This window comes from Neolamprologus multifasciatus, chromosome 8 (genome assembly GCF_963576455.1).
Source record: "Neolamprologus multifasciatus chromosome 8, fNeoMul1.2, whole genome shotgun sequence".
NCBI lineage: Eukaryota > Metazoa > Chordata > Actinopteri > Cichliformes > Cichlidae > Neolamprologus > Neolamprologus multifasciatus.
In genome coordinates, this window is record NC_140446.1 from 839731 (window position 1) to 861536 (window position 21806).

The following is a 21806-nucleotide window of genomic DNA, read 5'->3' on the forward strand; positions in this document are numbered from 1 at the left end:
TACTGTCAGCAGCTGCAGTTCCAGCACGGGCCACCAGGTGGCAGTACATCCCCAGGACTTGTTCCCCCTGCTGAGTTTAGTAATGTTCACTTATTTTCAGTTTTACTGTTTATCTGCTTCACTCTTAATCAGCTTTGGTTGCTATGACAACAAAGTTCAGCTCAGGTGAAATAAAAGAGCGACGCCGTTCAGGTATGAGAGCGCTTTATTGTCTTCCTGGGTTCATTCAACCGTCACTTCCACGTTCACATCACCACCTTGTCAAATGTTACTAAAACAGATAGCACCACGAGGTCACACCTACCCACAGGTCAACAGCAGTGACATCATCATACACCGTGTGACATCATCAGAGCGCCGCGTGAATGTGATCGATAGAAGACGACACCAGCGGGCAACATTCAGGCTTTATTCATCAAAAATAAAAACGCACTTTCTGACAGGAAACAGCACCAACATGGAGCTCAGAGGGGGCGGGGCCACAGGTGGAATGTGGGGTGGTGGGGTTGCAGAGGGCAAGCGGCACATTCACAGTTTGAAGGTGAGCAGAGAGGGAGGATGTTTGACTTTCTGGAAGTTCTTCAAAAACAAACATGACATCACTTTCTGTCCTCTGAGGTTAACGCTGTCGAGCGCTCTCTGACTTCCTGTCGTCCCTGCGGGCCTGATTTTGGTGGCTGATCTGGGGTCTGTTAGCGGGTGCTCGGTGCAGGCTAAAATAACGTTGTGCTAAAGGAGAGGGGGCGGGGCTTGAAGGCCCGGGCGCAGCCTTTAGAAGCACTTGCGGTGGACAATGGAGGGTCCAGCCTCGTCGTACTCCTGCTTGCTGATCCACATCTGCTGGAAGGTGGAGAGCGAGGCCAGGATGGACCCGCCGATCCACACCGAGTACTTCCTCTCCGGGGGAGCGATGATCTGAGAGAGAGGGGTCAAAAGTTAACTAACTTTCTGCTGAATGTGAGTGAGCCTCAGTGAGGTCAAGCCTCACCTTGATCTTCATGGTGCTGGGCGCCAGAGCGGTGATCTCCTTCTGCATGCGGTCTGCGATTCCCGGGTACATGGTGGTTCCCCCAGACAGCACGTTGTTGGCGTACAGGTCTTTACGGATGTCGATGTCACACTTCATGATGCTGTTGTAGGTGGTCTCGTGGATACCGGCCGACTCCATACCTGCAGGAGGACCAGATGCTGGGTTAGAGAGGTTCAATCAGCCATCGGTGTTACAAAAGACCCGTTGACGGAGCGATCAGTCGAATCTGAGCTTTTCTCGATCGTCAGCATTGGAGAATCTGCTGATTGTCTTTGTTTTTTGGGTCTGAAGATGTTCGGACACATCAGATCAAGCATTCAGGAGAGCAAACTCAACAGTGTTTTATTAAGTAGCAGAGCTCTACTCTAACCAGGTACAAGGACAGACAGGCAGGAGGGACCGACCGATGAAGGAGGGCTGGAATAGCGTCTCAGGGCAGCGGAACCTCTCATTGCCGATGGTGATGACCTGCCCGTCAGGAAGCTCGTAGCTCTTCTCCAGCGAGGACGAGGTGGCGGCTGTCCCCATCTCATTCTCAAAGTCCAGAGCCACGTAGCACAGCTTTTCCTTGATGTCCCGCACGATCTCTCGCTCCGCTGCAGGCACACAGACAGACAGACCGGGTCAGAAACATCATCACAGGTGACTCTGACATTACCTGGAAGTGGGCGTGACCTACCGGTGGTGACAAAGCTGTAGCCTCGCTCGGTCAGGATCTTCATGAGGTAGTCGGTGAGGTCGCGGCCCGCCAGGTCCAACCTCATGATGGCATGAGGTAGGGCGTAGCCCTCGTAGATCGGCACATTGTGGGTGACGCCATCACCTGAGTCCAGGACGATACCTTGAGGGTAGAGAAACAGGACAACTTTGATTAATAACCTTTAACCTTAACCTTTAAACCCACAGTTTTCAATCCGTCACCGTGACAACAAATATAATTAGAAACAGTGCAGCCATTCTCGCTGCTATGCAGATTCAGATCAAACTGAGGTTATTGTACTCGGCCCTGAAAAGCTTAGAAATATGGTCTCTAACCAGATTCTTACTCTGGATGGCATTAAGTTGGCCTCCAGTAACACTGTGAGGAACCTTGGAGTCATTTTTGACCAGGAGTAAAGCACCAAAAATAAGATGAGATTGTGAGTAAGGAGAAAGTAGGAGGTGTGGTCCAACCTGTGGTACGTCCTGAGGCGTACAGTGATAGGACGGCCTGGATGGCCACATACATGGCAGGAACGTTGAAGGTCTCGAACATGATCTGAAAACAAAAAAATCGTGGAAATATTTTGTCTTAACCATCAATCTGTGTTCCTCCAGGAGCAGACAGAAGAATCCAAAACCTGCAGTTCCTTTAGCATCCAGCAGAGGCAGCAGTGCGTCAGCCCCCACAGACGGTGAAACTTTACACCAAAAATAAACATTTTTAAAGCCTGATGCACAAACTGTTTGGTCTCTGTAGATAACTTGCCCTTCTTAACATCTGTTTTTAGAACTCACCTGTTTAAATCATATTAAGTTTGCATTATTAGGGGCGTGGTTACTTTGGCCGACAGGTGGATAGTGACACAGGTGGCTGTAGCTGCTAGCTGCCTGCTAGGCTTTGCCTCAGCTAATTGGAGTCCATGAACTGGGCCTCTGGACCCAGTGTTGTGCTGGTGGAGCTTTTTGGAGCATTTTAAATGATGTAATGTGACCAGTAACATGGCTGCTGTAAGGTCACTGTACTAACAGATAATCCAAGGAGGCTTAGATCCAGGTTTGCTGAGTGTATGTTACTGATTAGCAGGTATCTGTGTGATAAACCTGTACAGTGTGTGGATACAGACTGATAGCCAAGAAAACTAGCATTAGCTTATAACTTTTAGCATTCCACCCGCTGACCAAATATGTTCACTTCCTGAAGCAAAAGCCCACTACGGCAGTACCCATAATCATAAACTTAAGATTTAAAATCTGAAAATCTGATTAATGGGTGATGTCATGATGTCCATTTTTTATCTACAGTCTGTGGGATACCTGCTTCATCTTGTTGTTTGTTGTACTGTAGTGTACTTTCATACTGCAATACATTATGTATATGTATATATATTTGTTAGGGGTAACGATACTCGTATCGATATTGAACCGTTCGATTCAGTGCTTTCAGTTCAGTACGCATACGTATCGAACAATACAAAATTTTTAATTTATTTTATCAACTTTCCTTCTGACGATGCTGTCTGTGTTGAGCGCTCAGTGGATCTGCGCTCGACAGTGCAGCCTAGGCGGAGTAGTCGAACACAGATTCACTGAGCGCAGGGCAAGCTAGCAAGACAGAAGCTAAGCTCGTTGCAACATGGCAAATTGAACCTCCCCCACCCTCATTCAGATCTGGCGTTTGGAACTATTTTGGTTTTCATGTGACGTATGACCCTGAAGGTAAGCGCGTCATGGACTAAAGTAAAACAGTATGTTGGATGTGCCACGCAATGCTCAATTACATGGGTGGGAACTAGTGTGTTAGCGCAGTTAGCTCGCTAACGTGTTGGCCGTCCAGCCCCAGGCACGGGGCGATCCGCGGTAGCTCGTTAACGGAGATTTGCCGTGTTGTGGCGTTAACGTCATTTCAGATTAACGCTGACAGCACTAGTGGGAACACAACGAATATGACTGCACATTTACTCCGACATCATCCTCGTGCAAAGACAAGTGGAAGCAGACAAAAACAACAAGCACGCATGCTACAAACTTTAGCCGAGTCATTTAGACAGCCGTTAGCACATGATTCTCCTTATGGGGACCTGATCAGTGTTGCCAACTCCTCAGTAAGGAAAATCGCTATTGGCTGTCCTAAAAGTCGCTAGAAGTCGCTAAATGATGTCATCACCTAATTTGCATAATTGGTCATGCTAATGTAATTGTAACCTACATGGTGGAGAGAGAAATAACATCGTGGAAGAGACATAAAGTGAGTAAAAAACGTCCTAAATGCATTTAGAATTTATTTAGAACTACAAATTAAATTTCTTTTAGCAATTATTGTTTATAATTATGTCACAATTCCAACCCTGCTCCTTTATCCGGGCTTGGACCGGCAAAAGTGACCCACAATAGGCACTCTGGTGGAGTTACTGTGTGTGTGTGTGTTTATAAGTAGTTTTAAACCTTGTGATCCACAAAACAGCACAAGAGTAAAAGAAGAACTGACTGCGTTACAGCACCCGTGTCGCTAAGTTGGCAACACTGGACCTGATATGTTTAATATGCTGCTGAGAATATAGCCCAGAAGAAGCGTATAGTATAGCTTTTATTTTGGAAAGAGACATTTCTCTGTAATAAACTCTCTTTTCCAAAGATGAGGGATTTCTCCATCAGATTTATTTTTTATTACTTTGTTGTTTCAGCAACATTACATTTAAAAACTGTACTTTTGAGTTAAAAAATATATTTATAATTTTAATAAATGACAAATTAAAAAGGCATGAATATTTTTTTGTATCGAAAAAATATCGAACCATGAATTTTGTGTATCGTTGCACCCCTAATAAATATATATATATATATATATATATATCTCAGTACACGTAGAGCACTATAGTATAGTACTGCATTACTGTGGTACATGTAGTAGAGTGTAGTACCTGTGTCATCTTCTCCCTGTTAGCTTTGGGGTTGAGTGGCGCCTCAGTCAGCAGGGTGGGATGTTCCTCTGGAGCCACTCGCAGCTCGTTGTAGAACGAGTGGTGCCAGATCTGACCAATCAGAGAGCAGAGCAGCAGTCACACAGGTGTGTGTGTGTGTTTGCGCGCGTCCATGTGTGTGTGTGTGTGAGAGACACACCTTCTCCATGTCGTCCCAGTTAGTGATGATGCCGTGTTCGATGGGGTACTTCAGGGTCAGGATTCCTCTCTTACTCTGAGCCTCGTCTCCCACGTAGCTGTCCTTCTGCCCCATGCCCACCATCACTCCCTGCACCACACAGAGCGCGCTCAGTTTACTGTCCGGTACTCACCTGTGCCGACTAACCTCACTGTCCCTGATTCTTCAATAATATATTACTGTCATAATCCCGACATTTGTAACTGGATGTGTGTGTGTCTGTTTCTGTGTGTGTGTGTTTGTTTCTGTGCATTTGTATGCATATGTGCCTGTGTGTGTGTGTGTGTGTGTGTGTGTGTGTGTGTGTGTTTGTACCTGGTGCCGGGGCCGGCCCACGATGGAGGGAAAGACGGCTCTGGGAGCGTCGTCTCCGGCAAATCCGGCTTTGCAGAGACCGGATCCGTTATCGCAGACCAGAGCGGTGCTCTCCTCGTCATCACACATGACTGCAGGGGGCGCTGTAGACAAGCAACGACACTACGACACCGAGTCACACTGCAGGCAGAAGAAGACGCAGGTTCAATTACTTATCATCGGCAGGCGTGTGTGAGCGCTCGCCACTCAAACCATCCACATGTGTCACATCCCAACATTATTCTGTTTGAGCCTCGGCGCCGTGGCGGCCTGTGAGGGCTCACGGCTCTGACGGAGATCCAACCACAGTCGTTTTTGTTCATTTGTGCTTTTGGAGACAGTTTAAAGCTTCAGCAGGAAGTGAGCGGGAAAAGGCAACTTCGACACATCGTGTTGAAGGTCACACGAGCCGGGCTGAAGGACCCTGCAGTACCGCGCTCCACCACAAGATGGCGCAGTGAGCCGACATGACCTTCAGCAGGTAAGAAGACGCTCCTGTTGAAGCAGTGAGGTTAAAATGGATCGTCCGCACAGAGGGAAACCTGCCCGAGGACCTCACATCATCCAGCTGCAGCACCCCCCCAAACATGAGGCACTCTGGGAAAACTTCCTAATTAGGACATGAAGCAGAGTCCTGCCTGTGTTTGGTATGCTCCCTCGCCCTCTCTCCCTCCCTGTGCTCTCTCTGCCTCCCCTCCCCATGTGTCCCTCATCGTCTCCTCGCCTCCTCACCTCACATCTGTCCATATTTAGTCATGAATCTGGGAATCGAATATTTCTGATTTTCCCTCCAGCAGAGCTCGTGGGCTCAGTTTGCCCTCAGTCCTGCCTGCCGCTCGTCATCTGTGGTATAAACTCCGAACTAAACCTGCAGCATCAGCTGATTTCATCTAACTGTCATCCAGATGTTTAATGTAGAGGCGAGCACAGCTGCACGCTGCATGAAACACGAACCTTTCAAATTTACCTTTTAAACCATGAAACATTTTTTCTGCAGATTTCAAACTGGCTGTGAGCAGCAGGGGGCGCTGCTGCACCGGCCTGACAGGTTTTACAGCTACAACTACATGTGTGTGTTTCGTCTCTGTGCTGCCGCAGCTGTGCTGTAAACACACGAGGCCGTGTGTGTTCAAACTTTAAACACACGGCTGAGAGGCAAAAGTAAAGACATCACTCGTCCTCACACGAGGCTACGGAGGCCTGTTTGTGCCAAAAAACTAAATTCAGAAATAATATGGAAAAGTACAAGTTAATATTTGATTTTCTTTTTGTATTTAATCAATATTTCAGTTTTTAAATATATATTTTTCAGCCTACATTTGATTTTTTTCTTTATGTTCTTCAAATTTCTCTGGGACATCTGAAGCATGACAAATGTTTCATGTATTTTTAGTTTTCACCGATTTCACTCTGTGGGGGAGTCGCTGCCCCCTGCTGGCTGGAATGGTCCACAGGTTTCTCTTATTCATTTAAAGCTGATCGGAGATCAGTGGATTGAAGCTTTGCAGAGCTCAGTGAGGATTTAATCTGATCAATGTTCAATTAAAACGTTTCAGTTTGAACCAAACTTCAGTCAGAAAAAGTCCAATTTTACACACACGAGAAACACCAAAGTTTCAACGACCTGAAACATGGAAAAACACGCAAGGAGCAACAGGAGGAGGAGAGAGGAGGTGAAAGGTGCCACTTTCTCACTGTTCACTACAACCACGAGGAGCAGAGCAGAGAAGGACACAGAGGAGGTGGAGGAGAGGCTTAATGAACGGAGGTGAAAAAGGCTCCACAGCTTTTACACAGTTTTACATGAGAAAGAGCAGAAAGGAGGAGAGCGAGGAGGTGATGGAGGAGGTGAAATCATGGAACTGTAGAGCAAATAAAAGAGACGAGGCGAAGTAAAGACAGAGAAGGAGCTGCAACAGTTTTAAAGTGTCAGAGCAGAGGAGCAGAGAGGAGGAAGCTTCATCACACTTACACACAGGCAGGTGAGGAAGAAGAGGTGGTGGAGGTCTTACCGTGGTGGTGCAGGGCCTGCTGGGATGTGGGGGCGGGGGCAGGACAGAAGTGAGAGTCTGCGGAGCTGCGACTGAGTTTATCAAGCCTCCACCTCCTCCATCCATCCCTCCATCCCAAACAAGGCTCTGAGCCCCCTCCCGTCTCCTCCCCCCGCGCCTCCCCCACTCTCCCCTGCTTCAGTCCTTATAGGGCAGGCCTCGAGGGAAGCAGCCAATCACACGGCTGGTGGAGCCCCGGACTTTCTCCCATCATTCACTGCATTCCTCAGAGAGAGAGGAGCGCCGACGGCTCCTGCAGATCACACAGCCAGAGTAATCAGATTACACAGCCAGAGTAATCAGATTACTCAGTGAAAGTCCTACTTTCACTGTGATTGGGGTTGAAGTATGAGCAACTCCTCTGGCAGTTACAATGATGAATGAATGAAACGTGTGCATCGCCCCCTGCAGGCTGCTGGCGGTATGCCTCATAAGCCCCGCCCCCTCCACGTTAACAGCTGAGATATAAACCAAAATTAACATAATAATTAAATAATAAATAATTTCTGCCAGATAAGGCTGAAGCATTTTCTTTTTCATGACTTCAGTTTGCATTATCAGGGGCGTGGCCTGTCCGACTGAAGGGTGGATGCTAGGCGACGCAGGTCCCTGCACACCTGCAGAGAAGAGGAAAGACCTGTGTTTGAGCGACGGCCGAGCGCAGCGGTCTGTGGTCTGGCGGATTGTGATGCGCCGGAGCTGATTGGCAGCACACTCACAGAACTCTGTTACTGCGAGTCCTGCGTTCAGGTGGGCCTCGGCACCTGCAAGCCGCTGTGCAACCCGCCTTGTCCTCAGTGTTTCTTCTCTCCTGTTAATATTGAGCTGAGCGACGCAGACATATTGATGCTACTTGATGTTTGATGTGGCGGACTGGTGACTGCGTGTTTGTTCCAGCTGTTCAGCCACATGTCTGCAGGGTGTTCCTGGGCCTCTGAGTGGATGGAGCAGGGTCGTGCTGACAGTCTCACACCTCAGCCCCCCCGACACCCTGCCTGTCCTCACCCTCCGTCTCCAAGGAAACTCGACACGGTGTTTCTGATGTTAGCGCTGCGACAGACTTCAGCTCAAACTCTTTTTGCTGTTTTCACCACGTTAACAAACGACATGTGACCCCGTTGAGACCCAGACCTGGTCCTGGTCCTGGTCCTGGTTCAGCAGGTGCTGAAGTGCAGCTGTGTTTACTGTCAGCAGCTGGTCTTTAAAGAGAGAGAATGACCTCCTTTCAGCTGCTGACACACACACACACACACGCACACACACACTCTGAAGTGTATTTCTATTAGTTTCTACTTTTATAGAGTGATGTGTGTGTCTGTGCGCTGTGGTCGTGGTCCTCGGGGTTCCTGTCTGAAGGATTCAGGATCTCTCGGCGTGCTCGGACTCCAGCTGACTCTCAGATGAACTTTGACCCCTCCCCTGGCCTGTTTCCATCCTCAGCTGTGCTGCTGCCAACAGATTTACATTCTCTTGAGCTGAGCGCAAACACAAACGAGTCTGAGGGTGTGACTGATGCACGACGGCTCAGGGAGGGCCTCAGAGGCGTCACCTGGAAAAGTACATCAGACGTCAAAACAGAGCCGAGTGCTGGGGGTCAAAGGTCACTCTAAAACTGTAAACAGTGACACGGTTGGCCCTGGATACTGAGCGCCTCGAGTCACTCTTCATCTCCGGGTACTTTCTCCTCACCGCCATACTGTCCGTGTAACCCCCCCCCCCTTTCCACTGGCGCTCGCAGCTCCTCATATGGCTGTGTATCGTGTTCATTCATACACAGACTGTACACGCCTCAGCAGCACGCCAAGGAGGTGACATCATCTGTTTACGCTACAGCGCGTCCTGAATGCAGCACGCACTCTCACCCTGAGCTGGATGCTGAACCATAAATTTCCCCCACTGCAGTGTGAGCGTGTGAAACTGTGCATGCAGATGATAATCAACCTGTGGAAATATACGAAGTCCCTCTGATTTCTCTTTAACATCAGCTCTGACTCAGACGCCATCAGCTCCTCACGTCACTGTCCACTGTCAGCTGCTCCTCCAGCTCAGCAGCAGCTGACAGACGAACTCTGACCTCCTGCTGTGAGGCTCTCGCACCAACACGTCCCAGAAGGCTGCGCTGCAAAATCAAAGCCAGCCCTTGTTTATATACAGTCTGTGTATTTGATCCTCTGTTTGCAGCTCTCTCTCTCTCTCTCACTGTGCATGCTTTAAGTCTCTTTCTGGGGTATTTAGCAGGTGACCTCTGACCTCTGCTCGCTGTGGTTTCCGAGTGGAGCTAAAGAGGAGGAAATGTTGTGGTGATGCATGAAGCAGTGAAGGATGTGTTGGATGAACGCTGCACAGCTAAACAAGGACAGCAGCGGGATGCCACCGCCACACCCACTGTGCTTCCTCCCTTTACAGGAGGAGGAGGAGGAGGAGGGCTGGGGCCGAGTCTCCTTTATTTACTGACCTTCCTTATTTGGAGCCACAGACAGACACTTCCCCTGGTGTCTGTGGTTTTAGGTTGAATTTCTCCTCATTTTTTCTCCTGGCCTTTCTCTTCCTGAGGAGTCGTAAGGAGGGCGGAGCCTCTGTTGTAGGAAGTTTTGATTTGGTCGTAGTAAAGTTTCCTTTTAAGGAGAAGCAGAGACCCGGACACATTCCTCCCTCTGCCCGGCGCCTCGTCTCCAAACACTACGATACCCATCAGCCTCAGCAACCGTCTCCATGGAGAAGAGGCTCGTTACTAAGACTGATGACCTGCTCAGGAGTCACACAGGAGGTCACCTGTTCAGTGTCAGTGATGTATTTCCTGATGAACCCTCGACTCGCTCGAATCTCTCAGCCAATAGGAGAGCTTCTTTGCTCTAAACTACAACCGATCAGTGACCTAACTCCACCCTCACCGCTTCCTCAGGAATCCGCAGGCCAGGTGCGGATAATCAGCTGATAATCAATCCTCTGATTATTGATCATCAGCTGTGAGAGTACGGCGACTTTCTGCAGCGTTCAGGTGTATTGACACAATCTCCTCAAGCTCAGACTCTACAGGCCTCAGTGAGCAGGTTAAAGGTCACAGGTCATGGCTGGTTTGAGAGGCACGGTTAGCAAAGATGCGTTTGAACGAAGCACCGAGTGCGCCAAAGTGTATCAGCGCGAGGCCGTCCATCCCAAACCGGGACAAAGATGTGAGCACGGCAGCAAATCTAAGAATGTCTGAAAAAGGAAAGAATCGAGCTGCTGCAGCGGTCCAATCAGAGTGCAGAGCTCAGAGAGCTGTGCACGAACGAATGCTGCGAGCCTCGAGTGCACCAGAAGTCCTGATGAAGCCACTCAGGAACCATCGTCACTGTTTCCAGTGCTGCTGACCACAGGAAGCTGAAACTGGCTCGAATGAGTCTCGCTTCGTGTTTCAGGACTCAGTGAGATCTTCATGTTTCACTCCTTCCTGTTTCTCACCTCCTACATTTCCCAGAATTCCTCTGTCCATAACACCATAAAAGGGTTGGTCTTTGCTGCCTGATGTCCGGACACAACAGTCCAAACATTCTTCTTCCTGTTTTCAGCGGCCGGTCCCCCCGCCCTGCTGTGTTTGCCTTTTTAAGGAGATGGAGCGCTGTCTCCTCCTCCTCACGCCGCTCTGCTCAGACCTTCATCAGTCTGAACGCCTTTCCCATAAACAACCACTGCCATAGAATCAGCAGACACGCCTGTGTGAGCTCAGACGTTAGCACAGGTTCGTACTGAGAGACCAAAAAATGCTACTTCCTGTGTGGAGTGCGGGCGTTAAACCTGAAGTCTGCGTCTGCAGGACAGGAAGTGAAGTTGAACACAAACACCTGTTCGTGTTGATGCTCATGCAGGAAGTGGCTTCTGCCAGCACAGCTTCACTGTCAGTGCAGGAGCAGAGCTCATGGCACATTTAGAGCATTAGGCTTTTATTGTGAAAAGGTCTGCTGATGGTGGAGGTGAACCCTGCAGAGGTCCACAGGAAGCTCATCGTCACAATAAAAGAAAAGTGCACGGGGACCAAGCGACTGCTGGAGCCTCTGCTGGACGCCGGAGGGACTGCAGGTGAACGTGACCTTCACCCTTCATCCCGTCTCAGCACAGCGGCGACCTTTGACCTCAGTGTGGAAGCTTAAGTGCTCCTTTATCATCATCATCATCATCATCATCAATATCATTATTTCTGATTGTGTCAGACTCAAGTGATCAACACACACACACACACTAACACACACACACACTAACACGCACAGACACACACACACATCCACAAACAGACACACACAAACACACACACTAGCACACATCCACTAACAGACACACACACACACACGCAAAGACACACACACACGCAAAGACACACACACATGCAAAGACACACACACACACACACATCCACACACGCAAAGACACACACACATGCAAAGACACACACAAACACACACACTAGCACACACACTAACAGACACAGACATACACACAAACACACATCCACAAACAGACACAAACAAACACACACACTAACACGCACAGACACACACACTAACACGCACACATCCACTAACAGACACACACACACGCAAAGACACACACACACACACACATCCACAAACAGACACACACACACACACACACACATCCACAAACAGACACACACACACACACACTAACACGCACAGACACACACACTAACACGCACACATCCACTAACAGACACACACACACGCAAAGACACACACACATGCAAAGACACACACACATGCAAAGACACACACACACACACACTAGCACACACACATGCAAAGACACACACACACACACACACACACTAGCACACACACACACACTAGCACACACACACACTAACAGACACACACACACACACACACGCAAAGACACACACACATGCAAAGACACACACACACACACGCAAAGACACACACACATGCAAAGACACACACACACACACACACTAACAGACACACACTAACAGACACACACACACACACACACACTAACAGACACACACAAACACACACATACACACACACTAACAGACACACACACACACACACACACACACTAACAGACACACAAACACACACACACACTAACAGACGCACACACACACACTAACAGACACACACACACACACTAACAGACACACACAAACACACACCCTGCCTGGACTTTGACCGAAAATGGGAAAACCGCTGGACTCCTCACAGGGACTGAAGCTGCTTCTTATTGGTCGGCTAACATCAACACACAACCAGCTCAGGAATGTGTGTGTGTGTGTGTGCATGTGTGTGTATGCGTGTGTGTGTGTGTCTGCCTCCTATGTGTTTATGGCAGCCTCACTGAGAGCTGCTGTTTTCTACACATCTGTATCAGTGTCTCTTCTGCACACATGCAACTGCAACATGTGATTTACCAGCTTGGGATTATTTTCCTTCTTTTCCTTTAGCAAACGTTGAACTTAACAAAAGACTAATATACATTTCTACAACACAATGTTGTCAAAGTCTTTCTTTAAAAGTTCTAGTTGAAACCAAGTTGTGATCATATAGTGGCAGTGTTATTTATTTATTATTTTTCCTCCTTTTGGTAACTGAGAGATGAGCGCTATTATTTCTACCTTTTTCTTAACCACCAACAACAATAAAATGTAAAAACATGAGCTTTTATCTTAGAAAACAAACATTTTTTTTTTATCATTCTTTTTATGCAAGAACATCAAGTAAAACTTGTACTTAACAGCTTCCAACTGATACAAAGGTAATAGCACACAGTCGTCATCAACAGTGTGTCATACAACTGCAACATTCAGTTCTGTTAACAAGGATTAGAACAGTTACAATCGCATAGAGAAATAGAGCTGGGTGTGAAAGCACCTGACTAGCTAACTAGTATTAGCGTAGCATCCTAACCAAAAAGGCTACTCGTGAATAAAGTTACTATCCGGTCGTTAAGTGATGACGTGACGAATCCTACTTCCGGGCCTAAAGTAGTCTGCGTTTAATATGCTTTTGTGTTGTTAACATGTTTAATGTTTTGTATTTTCTTCTATTTAATCTCAAAAAGCTCCTAAAACAGTCAGTGATCACTGTTGACCTCCCTCGGCTTTTATTACCGCTAATCATTTATTTAAGCTCAGTTTTTAAAACCTTAGCATGTAACTACAGCCCAGCCCATGCAGCAGTATGTGAATGACTAACCTCGTATTGTGGATGGATTATCTCAGTTGTTCTCCTGGCTGAAGTTTGGTCCTTTTACAGCATCCTGCCATGCGATTGCATTTGTTCCTGACCACGAGAACACTCACGTTAACTTTTATCGAGTGGAAAAAAAGTTAGCTTGTTTATATTATGCTAATATAGCTGTGTCGCTAGCGGTCACGTAGCACATCATTATATACCAGCTAGCCAAACTTCAGTAACCCTACAAACGTCACTGCTGTTTAGTTTTCTGTCTTCATTTATGTTGGAAGTGATAGCAGAGCTGTACGTTTGAATTTGTTTCCAAAACCCCGCAGTCAGGACATGCTATATTGTATTTAGCTAAAAGCTAGCGAGCTAACTTCCTGCTAACTTCTAACTCCGTTAAATGTCATAAATTCTGTTTTCATGGATGCCTGGATGTTAAACTCAATCGTTACACCTGGTAGAGCAGAACGCTGATCATTTTATTACAGATGAAAGACTTTAGACAGTTTTTCAGTAATGCCATAGTGATGTTTGATTTATGGACCTGCAGTGGAGTTTAGGCCCAGACTAGTGACGTCAGACTTAGCGACCGGTTTGATGCACCAAAATGCCTGTAGATTTCAGGGTACATGCCAGTACTGCTTACAATAATACTACATATTGACAATTACCACTATGAGAATGTTTTCACTAAGAGACATATAGAATTGACAACAGCATCGCTCACGTGCACCTACATGCATCTAGGGATTATTTCCCTTTGCTGAGGCATGCACTGTGTAGCGATTTGGAACCCTAACAATGCAGGTGCGATATTTGACCAGTAGGTGTCTCCAACTATTCACAAAGCACACCAATTTTTAGGAAATTCATTAAGCTGTTTTCGAACTAAGTTACATCTGCCATACTATGTGTGGCTCTTCTTCAGTGTAGCAGACCCAGATTCTGTCCACACATATTTGCAGTCAATAAAGTTTTTTACATTTGAATTCAAAAAGGCAGTGAGCCGTGGGCAGTGGGGTGAATAACTCGACTGCAGGGTGAGCAGTTTACTTTTGTTAGCCTGCTACAATCAGCTGCTCCACCTCACCTCTCCTCATGTCTGCCTTCATGCAGTGACTGCAGAAAATAGATGCAGAGAGTATAATGCTTACTCTGGACCCTTCGCCTGATGCATGTACACCAGCATGCATTTCTTACACAGGAAGGATTTGACAAATCAAACTAGTCTGCAGCTTCTGGAGTAACTGTGGAGGGACTGTTGCTCCTGCTGGATGGTCTGTAGCTTGTATCTGATACAGGTTGGCTAACAACGTCAAAGGACGATGGCTCATAAGCACAAGGGCAGCTACTTTAATAGGCCATGAGTGTAGTGCAGCTGAGACAGCAGCAAATAGCTCCTTGCTGTGCAGTGAAAACTAGCATACCTAATAAACTGGCAGAGATTTGAAACCGAGGTGTAACTTGAGCTGTTTGGAAGAGCAGCGCCACCCAGTGGTTGCATGTGTTCCTTCAGGAAAGGAGAACGCCTTCATCCTGAACTCTGAATGAAACTCAACAAAATCACACAGAAAAACAAACAAATACAACATTTGTATGAATGTAATAATAAAAATAACATTAGTAGATAGGAATAGAAACTTTTTTATTGTTTTTTAATGTAATGTGCTGTTCTGAAAGCAGACAGGAAGAAAACTTATTGCTGATACAGAAATAGTTTTCTATACCAGCTCACTGTAAAAAGTGCAGCCTTACCTAATCTCCACCCTGTTGTTACTCATTTTATATTAAGATTTAAAAATCTAGTTGCTATCCATCAACTCTAACAGTCTGCGGTCTGTGAACTAACCTCAGCTAAAGCTAACAATGTAGAATAGAATAGAATAGAATAGAAAAGCTTTTTATTGTCTCTGTTACAAGAACAATGAAAGGCAGTTTGGCATCTCTCCATGTGTGTGAAGTACACAATAGTGTAAGTATTTACACAATAACAGACAAATTTACATTTACACAAGAAAGACATGTACAAGTTATACATACACCTGCAAATATACACGCACATACATACATATATGTATATATATGACTCAAAATGATCTCCAAAGCCTTGTGAGTTTACCTGGCAGGTGAGAATTGCAGTTTTCTGACTTGTCCTCTTAGCCCCGCCCCCTGGACAGCCAGTGCCCCCCTCTCTGTCACAGAGCCAAGCCTGCAGGTGTGAGCATGGAGCAGGAAATGAAATCCAGGCTGAGGAAGTGAATCTGTGGACAGATCACCTGATATTGCTACACCTGTCCACTGTCTTCGCCGCTCTTCATCACGTTCCGTCGCTGATGTTCTCCAGCATCACACAGCTTTAATGCCCCTGAGGCACCGTGAACACGTTTAGTTTCCACTGTCATGGCTCGCTCTCTAACAGCTGACTGGTTAATGCCCTCACTGTGCACTGCCTGCACTCAGCCAGCAGGGGCAGCCAGAGGAGTGTCATTGTGCAGTGGAGGTGGGCGGGGCATTTAGATGTGGAAATACAAAAGAACAGTAACTCATTTCCTGCCTTATCTGAAATGAGTTGCTCAGTTATTAATTGAGTCATGTGACCGGTGATCAAACATCCTGAAGGAATTTCCCGCAAATCTGCTCTAGTTTCACAACACAGGAAGTTACATAATCACACACACACACACACAAACGAGACATTCCCTACACAGCTGCAAACTTGGAAAACCTCGAGTGTTTGGAGATGGCGCCTTCATCAGATGCCCAACAATAGAAACTGAATAGAAAACAGCTGGAACATCTGGCTGTAAGAGTGCTGTGACACAACTTCAGCTTTTAACTGTGAGCTCAGTTTACTGAACAACTTATACATCATCTTCATCACCACCATCATCATCCTCATCACCACCATCATAATCAACCTTATCATCTTCATCATCATCCTCATCATCTTTATCTTCACATCATCCTCATCACCACCATCATCATCCTCATCACCACCATCATCATCCTCATCACCACCATCATGATCAACCTTATCATCTTCATCATCATCCTCATCATCTTTATCTTCACATCATCCTCATCACCACCATCATCATCCTCATCACCACCATCATGATCAACCTTATCACCTTCATCATCATCCTCATCCTCATCATCTTTATCTTCACATCATCCTCATCACCACCATCATCATCCTCATCACCACCACCATCATCATCCTTATCATCTTCATCATCATCCTCATCCTCATCATCTTTATCTTCACATCATCCTCATCACCACCATCATCATCATCCTCATCACCACCATCATCATCCTCATCACCACCACCATCATCATCCTTATCATCTTCATCATCATCCTCATCATCTTTATCTTCACATCATCCTCATCACCACCATCATCCTCATCCTTATCATCTTCATCATCATCCTCATCATCTTTATCTTCACATCATCCTCATCATCCTCATCCTCATCACTACCATCATCATCATCTTCATCCTCATCACTACCATCATCATCATCATCATCACCACCACCATCATCATCCTTATCATCTTCATCATCATCCTCATCATCTTTATCTTCACATCATCGTCATCACTACCATCCTCATCATCATCACCACCACCATCATCATCCTTATCATCTTCATCATCATCCTCATCATCTTTATCTTCACATCATCCTCATCACCACCACCATCATCATCCTTATCATCTTCATCATCATCCTCATCCTCATCATCTTTATCTTCACATCATCCTCATCATTCTAATCCTCATCACTACCATCCTCATCATCATCACTACCATCATCATCATCTTCATCCTCATCACTACCATCATCATCATCATCACCACCACCATCATCATCATTCTAATCCTCATCACTACCATCCTCATCATCATCACCACCACCATCATCATCCTTATCATCTTCATCATCATCCTCATCCTCATCATCTTTATCTTCACATCATCCTCATCACCACCATCATCATCATCCTCATCACCACCATCATCATCCTTATCATCTTCATCATCATCCTGATCATCTTTATCTTCACATCATCGTCATCACTACCATCCTCATCATCATCACCACCACCATCATCATCCTTATCATCTTCATCATCATCCTCATCCTCATCATCTTTATCTTCACATCATCCTCATCACCACCACCATCATCATCCTTATCATCTTCATCATCATCCTCATCCTCATCATCTTTATCTTCACATCATCCTCATCATTCTAATCCTCATCACCACCATCATCATCATCCTTATCATCTTCATCATCATCATCATCTTTATCTTCACATCATCCTCATCATCCTCATCATTCTAATCCTCATCACTACCATCCTCATCATCATCACCACCATCATCATCATCCTCATCATCATCACCACCATCATCATCATCCTCATCACCACCATCATCATCATCCTCACCATCATCACCACCATCATCATCATCATCATCATCATCACCACCATCATCATCATCCTCATCATCACCACCACCATCATCATCATCATCACCACCATCATCACCATCATCATCATCATCACCACCATCATCATCATCCTCATCACCACCATCATCATCATCCTCATCATCACCACCACCATCATCATCATCATCACCACCATCATCACCATCATCATCATCATCACCACCATCATCATCATCCTCATCACCACCATCATCATCATCCTCACCATCATCACCACCATCATCATCATCATCATCATCATCACCACCATCATCATCATCCTCATCATCACCACCACCATCATCATCATCATCACCACCATCATCACCATCATCATCATCATCACCACCATCATCATCATCCTCATCACCACCATCATCATCATCCTCATCATCACCACCACCATCATCATCATCATCACCACCATCATCACCATCATCATCATCATCACCACCATCATCATCATCCTCATCACCACCATCATCATCATCCTCACCATCATCACCACCATCATCATCATCATCATCACCACCATCATCATCATCCTCATCATCACCACCATCATCATCATCCTCATCATCACCACCACCATCATCATCATCATCACCACCATCATCATCATCCTCATCATCATCACCACCATCATCATCATCATCACCACCATCATCATCATCCTCATCATCATCACCACCATCATCATCCTCATCACCACCATCATCATCATCCTCATCATCATCACCACCATCATCATCATCATCACCACCATCATCATCAACCTTATCATCTTCGCATCATCCTCCTCATCATCGTCATCACATCATCATCCTCATCATCACTGATCAACTCGAGCTTCATACAGAGGAAGTCAGGATGAAGATCGATGATGAAGATGGGTTAAACTGACCGAGGCCTCGCTGGGCTGGATTTAGCCTCATGTGTTGGCAAAGAAGCTTGTTTTGGAGTTCCCACACAGGAAGTGGACGAGCTGCTGCAGGAGCTGTTGGAGGAAGGACATGTTATGGTTATGATGATTATCTGAGCTTCCTGAGGAACTCCCACGCTTGCTGCGTGAAAAACTGAAGCTAGTTCCTTCTAGTTCCGGCGCTGGGATAAGGCTGGGCGTGGACGAAACGCCTCACATTGTACTGTGTTTTGAAAGAAAGATGACCTCATGGCCTGGCACGCTGTCGCAACGGACAAGTGGACTTTCCATGGGTGGTTTCCAAGAAGTCGCTCAGTTCTGGTCAGAGAAGAAAACTGGTGTTTCTCCTGTGGATTTCCACAGGAAGTAAGAGGCAGCACTGAACCTGAGAGGATTTAAATAACTGCTGAAACCGAAAGCGCTCCACACCAGCGTCACTCTGAGCATACTCACAAACAGGAAGCTGGACTGAAGGCTTTAACCTGCTGGGCTGTCAGGGTTTACCTGGCCGAGGAAAGCAGCTGCAGGCAGCTGTGGCTGTTTGAATAAAAGCATCATCTCTCAGAGCCGTGGTTTCCCGTCCTGTGGGTGAACAGCGTGCAGGTGTGACCTGAGTCCTCTGACAGCTGGCTGCAGTTTAATGTGGCGTCATCACCCGTCACTGTGTGCGTGCAGGTAAATGCACACACCTGTCAGTCAGAGAGTCATGCAGACTCTAACAGAGTTTAAGCGCTCACAGTTGTTACGACGGAGAAGTGAGCACCTCTGCTGGATGGTAGAGGAACTGCAGGCTCGGAGCTTCTTGTTTGTGGAGCTCGACGGTCGTGTCACTGAGCCACAGTGTGAGCCGTCAGTTAGGCCCGTGCAGAGGGGGGGGGGGCTAGAGGGGCTTGAGCACCCGCCCCTTTCCTGATGGGTGCAACTTTTAAAAAAAAAATTTTTTTTAATGTGTGTGTGCATGCGGAGTCCTGTCTGGGCCCCTCAACAATAATATTTAACTATTAATCACAGTTTTGCTAAATGAAAGGATCTGGCTTGCATCAGTCACATGATCACATTTAACCAATGATCGCCCTTGACGGCAGAACGCGCTGGTTACGAGCCGGGAACGAGCTCACAAAGAGCACGCGCATTTTTTGCGGTCCGGGGCTGTAGGAGAAACACAAATTAACTCAGAGACACAGACTGATGCGACAAAACCAGTAAGTACAGCGTACACTGTAGTGTATAGCACACAGGAGTGTTAGCTTATTATGGACACGTTGGTAAGCTGTCTTGTGGCAACTAACGCACTGAAACAAACGAGCGTGCTGTCCTTTTATTAACTGCACAGGTAGTGCTGGTCATGGCTGCTGGCTACCTGTGTGTGTGTAATAATGTAATAAGCTTTGCCCCTGCACAGAGTGGATAGTGAAACAAATGGAATCGTCATAAATACATTGTTTCATATTTATTACTTCCCCCTCCTCATTGCTTTATTATTGTAGCTCTAGTAATAAATAATAATGTAAGGATTCTGGATCAGCACCATAGTATATACAGTATTCTGAAGAAGGTCTAAAATGTCACTGTGTGTGCGTGCATGTGTGTGTTTTATTTAGATGGATTTAAAAAAATATTACTCATGATATAACATTGTCCAGACATGCCTGGTAAGGACATGAGGAGGGAACAGTAGGAGCTGTGTGAGGCTACTAAAGGCAGGGCTATAACATTTTTCTGTCATCATTTAATTATAGATTAAGTGCTGGAGTTGTTAGGTGTGGATAATTAGATTATAGTTTATTGCAATAGCAAGTTGTACCTTGTTCTCAGATAGACAGCGAGTGGAGAGTGATATATGAGATGATGGGATGGAAGGAAGAAGAGAAGCAAAGAGTGATTCACAGGCAGAGCCTAAATTATTTCTCACAGTTTTTTGTGTCCTTATGGTTCCAAGCGCTGTCACCAATCTTTGCATTTTGTTATTATCTCATGACACTTGTTTAATCAGCTCCCATCTCTCCTATGGACTTTTTAATGTCTACAGTCTCAGATCAACACAGCCCTGCCCTTCCCATATTAGATTCTTGATGAATGTGTGTTGCTGTTATTCAGCCTGGTTCAATGTGCCCCTTTTTAACTTTGAGCACCCGCCCCTTTAAACCTCTCTGCACGGCCCTGCCGTCAGTACAAACCATTTAAAGGTCATGTTATAGGCGAGGCCTTCATGGCGGGACTCCAGCACTCTGGACGGAGCAGCTCAGCCGTAAACGCCTGAAAGAATGAGCAGCGAGATCCCAGAGCTCTGGGATGGAACAAAGGTGGAGCTTTGTGGTTCCACAGGGGAGGTTTTAAGGAGGCGCACTCTGAACTGTCAAAGGCTTCATTGTGCGTGTCACTACCCGATCCGTACCGGAAACCCGATCCGTACCACGCATGTGCAAAAGGCCACTACTTCCGCTCAAAGCGTTTTACGAAAGTTACAGGTCAGAGTATCAGTTAAGATGTTAAGAATAATAAATATCTCTGAAAATGTTTCTGATAATGAAACATTTAATATAATGTAGACAAAAACGAAAAATAAAAAGATAGTTACGGATCAGGACTCCCCGATCCCCCGATGTGCAGATGTTTTCTTCTTCTTCTGTTCATTTAATGGCAGTTTACTCCCCAGTGTATGAGGATACTGCCACCTGCTGACCGAGCGAATGAACCCTATTGTAAACTGAATTAGCGTCATTACAAACGTGTGTTAAATTTGATTTAGTGATAGTCGAGTGTGTTTATGCTCGTCTGTGTGGAGAAGATTGTTGGAATAGTGATGATGATGTCCGCTATCACTGTCAGTTGTCAGTAAACACTTAATCTGGCTGATGAATCTTCACGTGAGATATTACAA

At 46.2% G+C, this 21806-nt stretch overlaps 1 protein-coding gene and 1 long non-coding RNA gene across 2 annotated transcripts; both read right to left on the reverse strand.

Annotated features, from left to right (window-relative positions):
* Positions 1-187: 187 nt before the first annotated feature.
* acta2 (actin alpha 2, smooth muscle) lies at positions 188-7376 on the reverse strand. Its single transcript, XM_085169421.1, has 9 exons — positions 7255-7376; positions 5204-5383; positions 4850-4978; positions 4651-4761; positions 2204-2288; positions 1710-1871; positions 1435-1626; positions 989-1170; positions 188-915 (listed from the first exon to the last, which is right to left on the reverse strand). The coding sequence occupies exons 2-9, from the start codon at positions 5330-5332 to the stop codon at positions 772-774; spliced, it is 1134 nt and encodes a 377-aa protein (XP_085025547.1). The 5' UTR covers positions 5333-5383; positions 7255-7376; the 3' UTR covers positions 188-771.
* Positions 3185-4644, reverse strand: LOC146512061 (uncharacterized). Its single transcript, XR_014875573.1, has 2 exons — positions 4259-4644; positions 3185-3810 (listed from the first exon to the last, which is right to left on the reverse strand). It is a non-coding gene; the product is annotated as an uncharacterized LOC146512061 (long non-coding RNA).
* Positions 7377-21806: the final 14430 nt, after the last annotated feature.